Here is a 13,434-nt window from a genome sequence, read left to right on the forward strand (position 1 = left end):
TATGGTTCGTGAGGCCAAGATGGGCCTAGTTAAGCATAAAAGCCCAATTGTTATACTATTACAAGAAGGCCCAAGGGCCAGTACTCAGTGCTCGCATAGCCCCACAGGCGTTGAGCAGAGAGAGAGAGAGAGAGAGAGAGAGAGAGAGAGAGAGCAATACCCCTGGAGCTCTGGAATGGCGGCGAGGCGATCCGCTTCTCTCTACCGCGTCTTGCTGCTTCGCTCGGCGGCGGCGCACACAACGGTGGCCACTGCGCGCTTCGTACCAGGTTCGTCCCTCTCCTGCGCCGTCCTTCTTCTAGGGTTTTGATCTCAGTGGATCTTTTCGGAGCTATTTGTTGATGGTTACTTCTTTCTCTCATATGATCAGATGGTGCCACTTTTTTCAATCATGACAACTCCTATGGAGTATTAGTTATTATTATTATTATTATTTTGGATAAGATCATTTCACGTTCTCCTTAAGTTATGAGAGGATCGGAGGTGGTGTTGTTAATGTTGGTGTTCTTCAAGAAGATCTGGGTGTTGATAAAGCATGATCAATCAAAGTGCATACTTTGCCAATTAATATGTTGGTATTAGTCCATCAACTAAAATTAGCCTAAAGGCTAAAGCCAATTGCACATTATTGCTGTGACAGGGGGAAAAATGCATTCTTTTGAGTGTTCACTAACATTGGCGTGCAGGATCTCTAATTAAAGGTTTGTCTGGCCTTTGGCTTCATCATTCCTTCATGCTGCTTATTTTGCATCATCTGTGCATGCAAGTGCTTTCTTTTCTTGATTTTCTAGGCGGTTACTTTTGTTGAGTCTAGAGCTGAGAGAAATATTTTGACAAAGTGTAAAACATATCAAGAGACCTTGCTTACTTGTTATTGTTGCAGGATTGGTTCATTAGTATTTGCACTGAGTTTATTTTTTATTTACGACATTGGAGGGAGTGAGGTAGGGGAACAAAGATTGGAGTGGGATTAGTTATTTACGCGGCATCTATTGCTTACAACTAGTCATGTTCATTTTCATTTTTCAAGAGTGAAGAGGGCACAGCATAACCAATTTCACTCTATTTTTTGCACAAGCTCGATAGATTACTTCAAGGTAAATCTCAAAAGAAAAAAATGTTGATCCCAGGTCAAAGAATTTTCATTGCCTAAAGACCTGAAATTTCCTTTATTTATCTTCATTGGTGACCCTCAAGCAGACTTTTCATTCTGTGTAGTTCAGGGCAAAATCAAACTGGTAATCCATTATGGTTCTTTTTCCTTTCTTTTAATTATGTAGAGGCAGTGTTACTGACTTTGAGGAACGTACTTTGCAACTTACTAACTTGCAATTTACTTCATTCCATCTAAGCTAGTAAAATTTTGCTTCAAATAATGATCTTCTGACTTTCTTTCTGCATTAATTAGATTTTCAGGCTTCTAACTATGGAGCATGGCGACAATTTTCAACTAGAAATCCTGCATCACCTTTTAAAGTCGACAGCATTGGACCAGCCATGTATTCATATGCTCAGAAGAGATGGAGTTCTCAAGCTGCTGCGGCAAGATCTGAAGTAGGAAACAGCAAGATTAGCATAGGTCCTAAAGCTAGAGAGCTCAAAAAGGATGGCAAAGAAGCTGGAGTTGTGTATCAAGGACCAATCTCATCAACCATAAAGAAAGTAAAGCTGCTATCGCTTTCCACATGCTGCCTCTCGGTCTCTCTAGGGCCGGTCATAACATTCATGACTTCACCTGACATGAATGTAATCCTCAAGGGTGCAGTTGCATCTACTGTGATTTTCCTAAGTGCTACTACTACTGCAGCCCTGCACTGGTTCGTGAGTCCATACATTCACAAGCTCCGGTGGCAACCAGGTTCAGATGGCGTCGAGGTAGAGATGATGTCATGGTTAGCGACGCCTCTCCCTAGGACAATCAAATTTGCTGATGTGAAGCCAGCTGAGACCAATCGGCCATTTGTTACATTTAAGGCTGATGATAACTTCTACTTCATCGATGCGGATCACTGTCACAACAAGGCTCTATTGGCAAGGCTAACACCAGAGAAGCAAGCTCGTGAGTCTGCTTTTAAGAATTTGTGATCATGGAAATTAATAACTCCCCCTAGTATCGCTTTTGGAGGCTTCGTTTTAGCCTGAAAGAATGTTCTGTTGTTGCATATCTTAAATTTACTACAAAGACGAAAGGATCATCACTGAGATCTGATGCATCTATCATTTAATTTGAGCAACATTGTTGAAAAGCTTCAGTCTTGACATTGATACCCAGGATAATAGCTTTGGAAGTCTAGTCCAAATCTTTGTTTATAATTTTGCCCGTGGAATTTAGTATGCCTGGAGATGGCCATTACCTTGTAATTAGATAACGCTGTCAGTTTTTGCTACGCACCAGATATATGATATCGTTGTGCAAACCTTTTTGGTAAACTTTTGCCACCTCGAAAAGGATTTGTAAGGATAAAACATAGAATGAGAGCGTATTATTATGTTGAATAATCTAGGTGTAGTATTCTTTCATTCAAACTTGCAAGTAAACGCCTAGGCCGGAAGCTTTTGTGAAAGAAACAAAAACTCTCATTAGAGAAGGAAAATTGTATTCATAGAGTGGATTACAAAACTCCAGTAGATATGATATATGCTTTTGTTAAGCCACGTCTATGCGAACTCTTTAGCAATCTGCGAGCAGGAGCATCAATGAAACTATTATTCCCATCAATGAGAACAACTCGCCTAGCAGCTCAAGATGAGCTATATATCATTTTGGACTCACCAAATGAGAAGAGAAGGCTATATTGCTGAGAGGTGGGGGTTAACAGAAAATTACTGTGGTATCTACACATCTCCACCCAAAATGACGAATTAAATCAAACCTAGAAAAGGATAGCTATGTTTCATTCTTGATCAGTAGAATTATCTGCTACTATCTCTGCTGGTAACCCTTCTGGTAATAATCCATCCACTTCAGACAAAATGCTCACCGGCCCTTGGGGGATGCCAAAAAGTGTAGAAAATATCTGCCTGTGGCACTCATCACAGAAACAAAAATATGAGAAGTGGCCTTCACCAAGCAGTCTATGTACTGTGGCTCCTGGAACCACCCGCCGCACGAATTCAGCCATCGATGGTGGCGCCACCCTATCATCCATCCCCTGCAAAGAATCCGATATTCTGCATTATATACGTATATGACAACAAATCATAGTTGTAACCCACAAATAATGTATGCTTTCAGAAAATGCGTACAATGGATTAAATGGATATATGATAGTTTCTCAGGCTTTGAGGGAACTTTAAGTAGATAATGCTAACATATGATGCCAACAGAATTCACAAGAAAAAAAACTGGTTCCTAGGTTAAGATCAAATATTTCACATTGATTTTGGCTTCTAAATTCTTGAATAATAGCTCCATGATATACTTGACGTGATGTGTTTGTCAAAAAACTGAAAATGAGATTAAATATATGATGCAGGTGAAAAGCAACGTACACACCTGCCAGATATGTATTGGACCAAGAAAGCCTGCCCACTCACGTTCAGCCTGACTATATATGGACTTGAGCCATAGAAGAAGACCTTTGTTCTCTCGTCTTTTCTGCACTTGAATGTCAGACAGGCTGAAACCCCAATCAGATACTTGTAAAACAGCTTCCTCCACAAAGGGTTTTGCATCTCCCTGGCGAATAGATTCCCCCACATCCTTTTCCCAGAACTCCTTGAACATTTGCTCATCCAGCAAAGATTTGTCCTATGACAATAATATGTTAAGTTAGAAACTGCACTGCCTTCTGGGGAGATAAAGAAATCCACTAGATACTTCACCAATTTCAGCAGCTTAAGTATGTCATGATAAAAAAATGAAGCACAAGTCTAGAAAAGAGAGTCCATGTTATGTAAGATGTGACGGAGGCAAAGGAGAATTCCTTGCGCATCCTTTAACAGGCATATGGAAGCTTGAGCATTTTGTCAAGTGATGAATAAGGGCAAGCTGATAGCTTTCATGAAACTTTGTTTCAAGAAGATCCTAAAGGTTTACGAGTAGAAAACTCCCTATGTTACCTTAATAGTATGTTCAAATTGGAGCAATATATTAGCTGAAACCTGAATCGTGGATTCTCTTTTAGATGCATCTGCCAACTCAATAATCTCTACTAAATCTCTTCTTCAGTTACTGTATTGCACAAGATACAGTTGATTTATCAACTCCGTGCTCTTCCTTGTTTCAACTAATATCCTCTTATAGTAAAAGCAGTCAAGTAAACTAGGGAAAAGATTCTCCTATTTAGCAGATAAAGTTTTTTCTGATAAATATACGACAATAGAAAAACCAAGAATCACCTTCTTTCCCAATGACAATGATAACCACTTTTCTGGCCAACCAGGTCTTCCCGAGAGAAAGCTTCGATGGTAAAAATAAGAAAGAAGTGAAGGAAATCTTCGAGCTAAAACATACATAAACTTCCTCTTTGTTGTCCACTTCTCCCAAGTTTTACGTCTCTCTTCCTTGGTCATGCTAGAGTCATATGGATTGATCATCGGAGCAAACATGGCAACACCTGAGAGCATTTTCCAAATAGAGATAAAAAAATTCAAATGATGACACTCCATACATAAAATTCAGGTAAAGGGCCTCATGAGGCAGTCAAAACTTCTTCCATCCTTTCTATCGAAGGAATGGACAAATTGATTAACCGAAGACGCCTAAACGGATCTAAAGAAGAATCCAGCTTATTTTTTCCCAGGTACACTTTAACCCAACACCAAGTTCTACAGTATCATAAGATATATGAATAGGCCCAGATCTAGGTCCAAATAGTTCCAAATATCTTTGTCAGGTCAATTAGGAATGACCTTTTCCCTTGGTGTAAGATATTATCATTTGCAGTAACCTTTGTAATTGATTATTTAAACATAAAAAACTAGTAATTTGAACTGCTAATTACCCGATTTTTTACCATATGTAATTGATAAATCACTATGTAATTAAATGCGCATATATTTCAAAACATAAACCATAAGAATATGCAATGAAGGCATAAATGACAATATGGTTGCCTGTCAAAGAAATAAACAAATGAATATGCATGCGAAACATTATTCTCCCGTCAGTTAACAGAAAACATTATTCTCCCATCAGTAAATAGAAGTATTAAGAAAATACCATCTGCCACCAATCATTAAGGGATATATACTAAGGAACAGAAAATAGATCGGCTTCTATGTGAGTAAAGTATCTATGGATCAGAAAAATAAATAATTAAACAGAGCATATGCATTCCCTTCCTAGTTAGTGTTAAGCAATATAGGCTGCCAATCATCTTACTACAGCAGTAGTGTGAAGATGAACAGCCCTTAGCACGAGGCAAGACATTGGTGCTTTGCATAACAACAGGCAGAACAACTAATTCACTTGCTTTAGTTTCTTCATTTGTTAGTAAGAACATCTACTATTGATTTGATCCAGGTAACTGAATCTATGCTGAAGCTTAATACAGCAACTGTTATTGTATCTGGAGTCTCTCCAACAAGTTGCTAATATATCTTGAGTGACAAAACCTTCCGACTACTACTACATAGCTGCTAAAGCATGAACTACATTGTTTGCTGGTTACTTAAGGGCTTAAGCTTTCAGATCAACTAGATATCTAATTTGTTACTAGAACTCATCAAGCCCCATTAGAGCTTGATGTCTACTCCTTGTATCCATGTACCTCAACAAACCAATAAAGAGAAGACTTCTAAATGAAATAACACAGATTTTAACATATTACATGATGTTAGAAGTCTTCAGTAAACATTCAGGAAACAACTTCATCTAACAACAGGACTTCTAAATTAGCTGCTTTGAGAAAAATTGGTCCTTTCTCATCATGACAGGTGAGTGTTCTCCATGTCAAACCAATGCATCACAGCTAGTTAGAAAACAAAAACAAAGTGTTGCTAAAATAGAAAAGGTACCTGCCAGTCTGTCAGGAATGTAACGAACAGCAGCCCAGGCATGCATGCTTCCTCCTGAATAAGCCACCACCCAGAATTTGTCCATAATACCTAGACCATTCATTAAATGAAGTATATCAAAGGCAGATGAGTTGAGGTTTCTTCCAGGATGAGGATCACTTTCACCAAAACCAGGAAGATCATAAGTAACTAGCCGAACACCAAACTCCTCTAACAGAGATGCTCTAATGCCAGGTACTCCTGTGTATGACAGACAACCCACTAGATCAACACAACAAGGCATAGCACCTCGTATGATCCAATGTACACAACAAAATTCACGATTTTGTACCTGCTACTCGAGAAGAAAGAAAAGAATGAGGAGCAATCAGAGAAAATCTAGCCCTTTCAGGTGGGACACCTTGTTCTTGATATGCCAGGTACCTCCCATCAGGAAGTAAAATTCGGGTAGCACTTGGAGGACTTATATACAGCTTCTTCAGCAGTTGATGTGAAGCCTCACTACTGCAATTTACATTTAATGCTGCGTAAAAGAATAGCAGGATCATATCAGATGTAAGAAACTATCTGATCGTTTCAACAAGTTAAATTTCATAGTATGCTAACAAACTAGAGCATAACATATTATCAAGACAAAATAACACTTCACTAGACAACCTAGCTCATTATCTTTTTGACATGATCATATTTCCATGACAGACATTCATCCTAAGGATTTAGCACCCACACTTCACAGTATCAAATGCAACTCCTCCCTGATTCTTCTACTTGTAAAGGCTTGCATGTCTTTAGTAAAGTATTCATCCGAAAGGACACCTTTTATTACTACAAGGGATAAACAAACTGTATATTCTTAAACATGGATATGAATATGTTGCATTTTTTTGAAAAAATATGTAGCTAACTCTTCTAAACTGAAGGTCCAATCCTATCTATCTCTATTCCTTCTCAGATAATTTTATCTTTTCTCTTACAAAGAGCCATCATTCACTCCCGATGTTATTCTCGAATAAAAGGTATAGAATGGAATGAAAAGATTATGAGTGACATCAGGACAACACCAAAGAGAAGTTAATCACAAACTATGAAGTACAAGGCTAATTTATGTCCTGTAAACTAAGTCAAAAGCCAAATTATTCAAGAACTAATCAGAGTACAAAAAAAGGCTAATTTCCATCAACTACAATGTTACACCGGGAGAGGTGGATAATTACTAAAACTTGAAACTGGCCAACTCTGACCTAGACATCCAGCTAATTTCCGTCGGGCACAAGGTTAAACAAGAGGAGGATAATCGCCAAAACTTGAAAGTGATTAGCACTAATCCAGACATCTAAAAAAACGGCCTCCAAGATACCGTTATACATTTTGATATATAAGAAGAGAGTATCTCCATTCATCGAATAGGATATCAAGCTATAATGAACTCACCTAAACCCACATCAGAATTCTCAAATGAATCAAAAGAAACCGTTTCAAGAACTAAAAAAAGAGGTGAATACTTGTTGTGCCTAAACCTCCTCAACTGCTCTAATTTTCTACACTCCAAGATCTAGCATTCTATCTACAATCCCATCAAAACTAAAAAGAAACGTTTTTCTACGAACCAGATTAAACACGATCGATCAAGACGAAAACAAGTTACAAAAAACGCCCAGTTTAGGCATGATTACCCATGAGGACGACTAGGAAGACGGCGATGACGACGGGCCAGGCGTGCAGGGGATCTTTATCCTCCGGCAAGTACTCGTTCAAGAACCTTAGCCTCTCCGCCGCCACCGCCGCCGGCTTCCGCATATTCTTCACGACGTAAGAGTCCTCCATCCCGATCAAACTCTGCTGCGCGATCTCCCACAACCCTTTCCCGAGCTCCTTCGCCATCTCGCCCGTCGCGGTCAAGAAACCCCTCACCTGATCCTTTAAGCTCTCCTCCTCGTACCCATGGTATCCATCTCCCACTACTCTCCCCATCAACTCCTCTACACCATTGCCCCCCTCCGCCGGCGAGGATCCCCCCTCGACAGAGTACCGGATCCCCGTGTCCTCCACCAGGCTCGCCAGCTCCTCCTGCCACGTCATCATTCCGGGCCCCACCGCCGCCATATCCGCCGTAGGGTGTAGAATGGGCGGACGAGATCTTATCTTTTCCTCGCCGTCTTCTCGCGCGGCGGAGAGGGTACGTTACCCGCCATGGCTTGGACCCCCTTTCCCTTTCTCTCTTTTTGACTCGCAGACTTCAGTTCAGAGAGAGAGAGAAGAGTGACGGGAAGTGGACGGTCATGACGGTGGGAAAGGGGGCGTAAATCGACGGCTGCGGCTTCCGCCACGTAGGACGCTTTGATGGGGGTTTAACCGGCCGCGTATCGGTTACGTTCAAAGCAGGTAGCGTGGGCGCCACCTAGAGTTGCCGGTTACTCGGTCGACGAGACCGGATTGGGTGTGACATGCTAATACGAAACAGGAGTCATTCAGTTTACGTGGCACGTCTTCAGTTGGAAAGGAGGAAATTTTGGGCGGTAGAGACGTAGAGCACATGGTAGTGCCTCGGATTCCCTTCTCGAAGGTAAACAGAAAACAACATAATTTGTCCATCCTGTTACCTTTCAAGCCGTAGGATTTCGATGCTTCATTCTCATCGGACGGTCGGAAAGGAAGCATACTGAAATGCACCTCCTTTTGATGTATGATTTGCCATTTCTTTCGGTCCGTGGGCCCCGCGGGCCTGTGGATAATAATTGTAAATAAGACTAATGGACAAGCTGATCTGGACGAGAGAGTATGTATAAAAGAATAATACATAGGGGTATGCATGAGCTGTAACAGAGAAAAAAGAAAAGAAAATGAGGAGTCATTTTCTTATGTATGTGTGTATGTGGTTAGTTATTCTTGATTGGATGGATTAAAGTATAAAGTTGAACAATTTGGGAGCTTAGCACATTCTAGTGTTATATCTAATTGGAATGTTCAAAGGTTGTTTCACAGTTCACACTCACAGACAGTGTTATATTTATTTTCTATATATGATTTAAAGAAGAGCTATACTACTTCATATATCTTTTTTTATGTTTAGTTACAATAATAGGACAATAAGTGGTTGGGGAGTTGGGCTCGTACCACGTTAGCAAACCTAGATTAGATTATACTCACAAAGATTGTCCTAAACTATGTAAATAGTGTTTAACATTTGAAGTTGAAACACTCATGGACATTTGGATAACAGATGACGTGAATATTGGGTTATGGCGTATAAAAATAATATTACTAGTGCAAGGCATCTGCAGTCAGCTAAGCTGCTAGCCTTTTCTTCTTTATGTACTAGTACACTGAAGCAGATCAATTGCTCAATGCAGTGATCAAGGTTTTGGTTTCAGTGAAGCTTCTCAGTTATAATCATCATAGTTGCTGGACGAAATCTCTATCTGATACAGTGGATACTACACCATCCACCATCTGAGATTAAGTAGCAAATTTCATAAGCAGAGGGCAGAGTTAAAATGTGTTGCAGTTTGAACCTTCAGGTTACAGTAGGCATTTCATACAGAATAAGTGTACCCAATTTCCAAAGGGTGAGCTGGGCCTAGCAACGAAAAGAATATTTGGAGGCTAGGGGTTTTCCGTAACTTATATATATGGGTCGATAGTTTTTTCAAGCCTTATTTGACAGCCTTAACTGCCAGCCATAAAATCTGTAGTGGTTTTTATCACTGCTAATTAAGTCATAATCAAGCAGCAAGATGTATGGAAAAGCTTACATAAATAGACCTGGAATCCATCGTTCATTCTCGATTGAAAGAAAATTAAAGCACGTTCCACATAAGTTAAACTATTTGAAATAGCCCTGAAATTCAAAACTCAAATCAAAATGAAGGAGAAATGGGGGAAAAACACTAGGAACTCATGCAAGTAGGGGCTCCTGGAACAGAGGCTAGACCCCATCTAAAACTTCTACTGCTCGCACCAAAATTTGTAAAGGATAGAGCTCACTTCTTCTTGGCTGCAGCCTTGGTAATCTTAGCGCCAGTAGGGTCCTTCTTATCGACACTCTTGATAACACCCACAGCAACAGTCTGACGCATGTCCCTCACGGCGAAACGACCAAGAGGAGGATACTCGGAGAAGGTCTCAACAACCATGGGCTTGGTCGGAATCATCTTGACAAAACCAGCATCACCATTCTTAAGGAACTTGGGTTCCTTCTCAAGCTCCTTACCAGATCGCCTGTCAATCTTGGTTAGGATCTCAGCAAATTTGACCGCAATGTGGGAAGTGTGGCAATCAAGCACAGGTGCATATCCGTTGCCAATCTGTCCAGGATGGTTCATGATGATGACCTGAGAAGTGAAGCTAGCAGCCCCCTTTGCAGGATCATCCTTAGAGTTAGAGGCAACAAAACCACGCTTGAGATCCTTGACGGCAACATTCTTAACATTGAAACCAACGTTGTCGCCAGGGAGGGCCTCCTGCAGGGCCTCATGGTGCATCTCCACAGACTTAACTTCAGTAGTCAGGCCAGTGGGACCAAACGTGACAACCATACCAGGCTTAAGGACACCGGTTTCAACTCTGCCGACTGGAACAGTACCAATGCCGCCAATCTTGTAGACATCCTGGAGAGGAAGACGAAGGGGCTTGTCTGTGGGCCTCTTGGGCTCCTGGATCAAGTCGAGTGCCTCAAGGAGAGTTGGGCCCTTGTACCAATCAAGGTTGGTGGACCTCTCAATCATGTTATCTCCCTCAAATCCAGAGATGGGGACGAATGGAATCTTGTCTGGATTGTACCCAACCTTCTTCAGGTAAGAAGACACTTCCTTTACGATTTCATCATACCTAGCCTTCGAGTACTTAGGAGTGGTAGCATCCATCTACACAATAGAGTGTGAAAGGTCAACAACCAAAGCAAATACCAGCACAAGACACATTTAAAAATGTCACCTTATTGAATAAGCCACTTAAAATTGCAATTTCAACTATAAGACTAATAATCAATAGTAAATGTAAGTGAATGATAACTATATGACTCAAGTAAGTGAAAGGAAGAACATACTATATTATACTATGCAAGATTGCAACTTGATTGGTTACATGACCTATATAGCCACCAATATATAATTGTAAACAGAAAATCAGTTGACGATTGGTAGATTGACGGGCAATCTAGTACTTCTTACCTTGTTACAGCAGCAGATCATCTGCTTGACACCAAGAGTGAAAGCAAGCAAAGCATGCTCACGGGTCTGTCCATCTTTTGAGATACCTGCTTCAAAACCACCAGTTGTGGAATCGATGATGAGAACAGCACAGTCAGCCTGGGATGTTCCTGTAATCATGTTCTTGATGAAGTCACGATGCCCAGGGGCATCAATGACTGTGCAGTAGTACCTTGTGGTCTCAAACTTCCACAAAGCAATATCAATGGTGATACCACGCTCACGCTCTGCCTTCAGCTTGTCGAGGACCCATGCATACTTGAATGACCTCTTGTTCATTTCAGCTGCCTCCTTCTCAAATCTTTCAATAACACGTTTGTCAATACCTCCAAGCTTGTAGATAAGATGTCCAGTGGTGGTTGACTTTCCAGAGTCGACATGGCCAATGACCACAATGTTAATGTGAACCTTCTCCTTACCCATGATAGCTGGAACCATCAAAATCACAATCAGGAAAGAAATAGAAAAAAAAGAATGATATAGTACATCAGTACACACTAAAGTATGAGCCAACCAGATATAAGACATATATGGGACAAAAAATCCAAAGCTGATCATCAGAATGACATGCAAAAATACTTTACTACCGAAAAAAGACACTTGATTTAGTCATCAAGAGTAGTACTTGTGGAATCAATTCATATCTTTCTGAAAGATCAATATTAGAATTTGTGAAGTTTAAAATTAACAGCCTTAACCAAATACTCAATACTCATTTTCAATGAGAGAATAGATTACATCATGTTAATGTTCAACGCACAGTTATGCAATTTCCTGTCTACGATTTTAGCAGTTTTTACAACATCCAGCATCTAAAAGGATCATACTTTTGGGGTAAAACTTTCATCATACAAGCATAAAAACGACGGGTATTATCACACGAGGTGTGAGGGTTGGAAGTCCAGGATCAGTACAGTATAACCTTGGACATGAAAACCCTCGGCTTTCTCTATGCCTCCAGGACAAAGCCAACAAGAAATTCTAACATAAGATGATTCTTGCAGCTGAATTTAGAGGCAAGCATGAAACACATATATATATATATAACACCAACAGCAAAACTACAACAGGAAAAAAGCAATATATTATCAGATTGACTAGAAACAAACATTTAGCAGCACCCCAAGATATATAATGAGAGAAAAAGTTACTACAAATCTAAGTACTTCCAAGAAAATCCACGTAAGATAACACGAAAAAGATAGATCTCAATTTCAGCTATCGTGAAGTACGTTAGCACCGGAATCGAAAACATCAATCAGATCCAAAATAGAAAGAACCAAAAATTAAGCAATTTAGATCCAAAACACAGGCCTTTACCACGTTCTACGGATAGATCTACAGCGATCTAACCTACGATATCTATCTTAAGCGCTAACAACTCTAGATTTCGACAAACTGCACAGGATACTACCCGATCGAACTAAATTAAAGACGGAGAGAGATGAGAAGTTACCAACGAGAGCCTCTCGAGAGCAAAGAAATAGAAGGCGAGATTAGCCGAGAGAGGCGAAGAGGATCTGACGCAGTGGCCTCTCTAAGCCATTTATAGATGGGGGAGTGACTAAAGCCCTTCTGGTTTCCACTCTAGGGTTTCTATCTACACCGTCGGATGACTTATCCGACGGACAGCCTATCTTACGTGAGTGGACGAATAGACGTGCGACACCTAGGATAAAAGCTGCTTACGAAGCACGCAACGTGACGGGGTTGGTTCGGTCCACGTGTCCAGTGACTCGCAGTCCACAGATCGATTAGTTGGTCCCGATTGGCTACTTTAGTGGCTCACGCGTGAAGGCCCACTACCACTAGCCAATGCACCAATCATGTGCAGCTATCAATAATATCTTTTAAGAGAATTATAAATAACAGATAGATTAAAGATATAACCACTTATAAACCATTTATGAGTCAATAACTCATTCATCACTCAATAATTTATTTATAATACAAAATATATTCATAAGTTGAATAATTTATTTATAATTTAAATAATTTATATAATATATAAGTTTGAATAACTCGTGTCACTTGATAGATATAATTTGTTTATCGGGTTACTCGACTAATATTATTCACGATCTCAATTATAATCTATTTAATTTTGTTGGATGTAATTTTTAATATTTAAAAGGCTAATTTATTCTCCTCTTTTAAATTAATTTGGTTATATAATTTATCCATCGATCAAACTTAAGACATGCTTGGTATTCTTTTAAGCAAAATTTTTATTTTTAATATTGTCAACATATCATAAATTTTTTTC

General features: G+C 39.9%; 3 protein-coding genes across 3 annotated transcripts; 1 reads left to right on the forward strand and 2 right to left on the reverse strand.

Annotated features, from left to right (window-relative positions):
• Window positions 1–70: 70 nt before the first annotated feature.
• Window positions 71–2,246, forward strand: LOC140791370 (uncharacterized). Its single transcript, XM_073141910.1, has 2 exons — window positions 71–269; window positions 1,409–2,246. Exons 1-2 carry the CDS (start codon window positions 176–178, stop codon window positions 2,083–2,085), a joined length of 771 nt encoding a protein of 256 aa, XP_072998011.1. The 5' UTR covers window positions 71–175; the 3' UTR covers window positions 2,086–2,246.
• Window positions 2,247–2,580: 334 nt separating this feature from the next.
• LOC140791498 (uncharacterized) lies at window positions 2,581–8,236 on the reverse strand. The gene is made up of 6 exons (XM_073142096.1): window positions 7,635–8,236; window positions 6,293–6,484; window positions 5,962–6,201; window positions 4,342–4,559; window positions 3,497–3,751; window positions 2,581–3,152 (listed from the first exon to the last, which is right to left on the reverse strand). Exons 1-6 carry the CDS (start codon window positions 8,062–8,064, stop codon window positions 2,895–2,897), a joined length of 1,593 nt encoding a protein of 530 aa, XP_072998197.1. The 5' UTR covers window positions 8,065–8,236; the 3' UTR covers window positions 2,581–2,894.
• A 1,462-nt stretch (window positions 8,237–9,698) lies between these two features.
• Window positions 9,699–12,778, reverse strand: LOC140791392 (elongation factor 1-alpha-like). Its single transcript, XM_073141947.1, has 3 exons — window positions 12,625–12,778; window positions 11,130–11,596; window positions 9,699–10,823 (listed from the first exon to the last, which is right to left on the reverse strand). The coding sequence occupies exons 2-3, from the start codon at window positions 11,589–11,591 to the stop codon at window positions 9,942–9,944; spliced, it is 1,344 nt and encodes a 447-aa protein (XP_072998048.1). The 5' UTR covers window positions 11,592–11,596; window positions 12,625–12,778; the 3' UTR covers window positions 9,699–9,941.
• Window positions 12,779–13,434: the final 656 nt, after the last annotated feature.

Source organism: Typha latifolia, chromosome 6 (genome assembly GCF_019914945.1).
Source record: "Typha latifolia isolate L0001 chromosome 6, TyphaL0001v2, whole genome shotgun sequence".
NCBI classification, from domain to species: domain Eukaryota; kingdom Viridiplantae; phylum Streptophyta; class Magnoliopsida; order Poales; family Typhaceae; genus Typha; species Typha latifolia.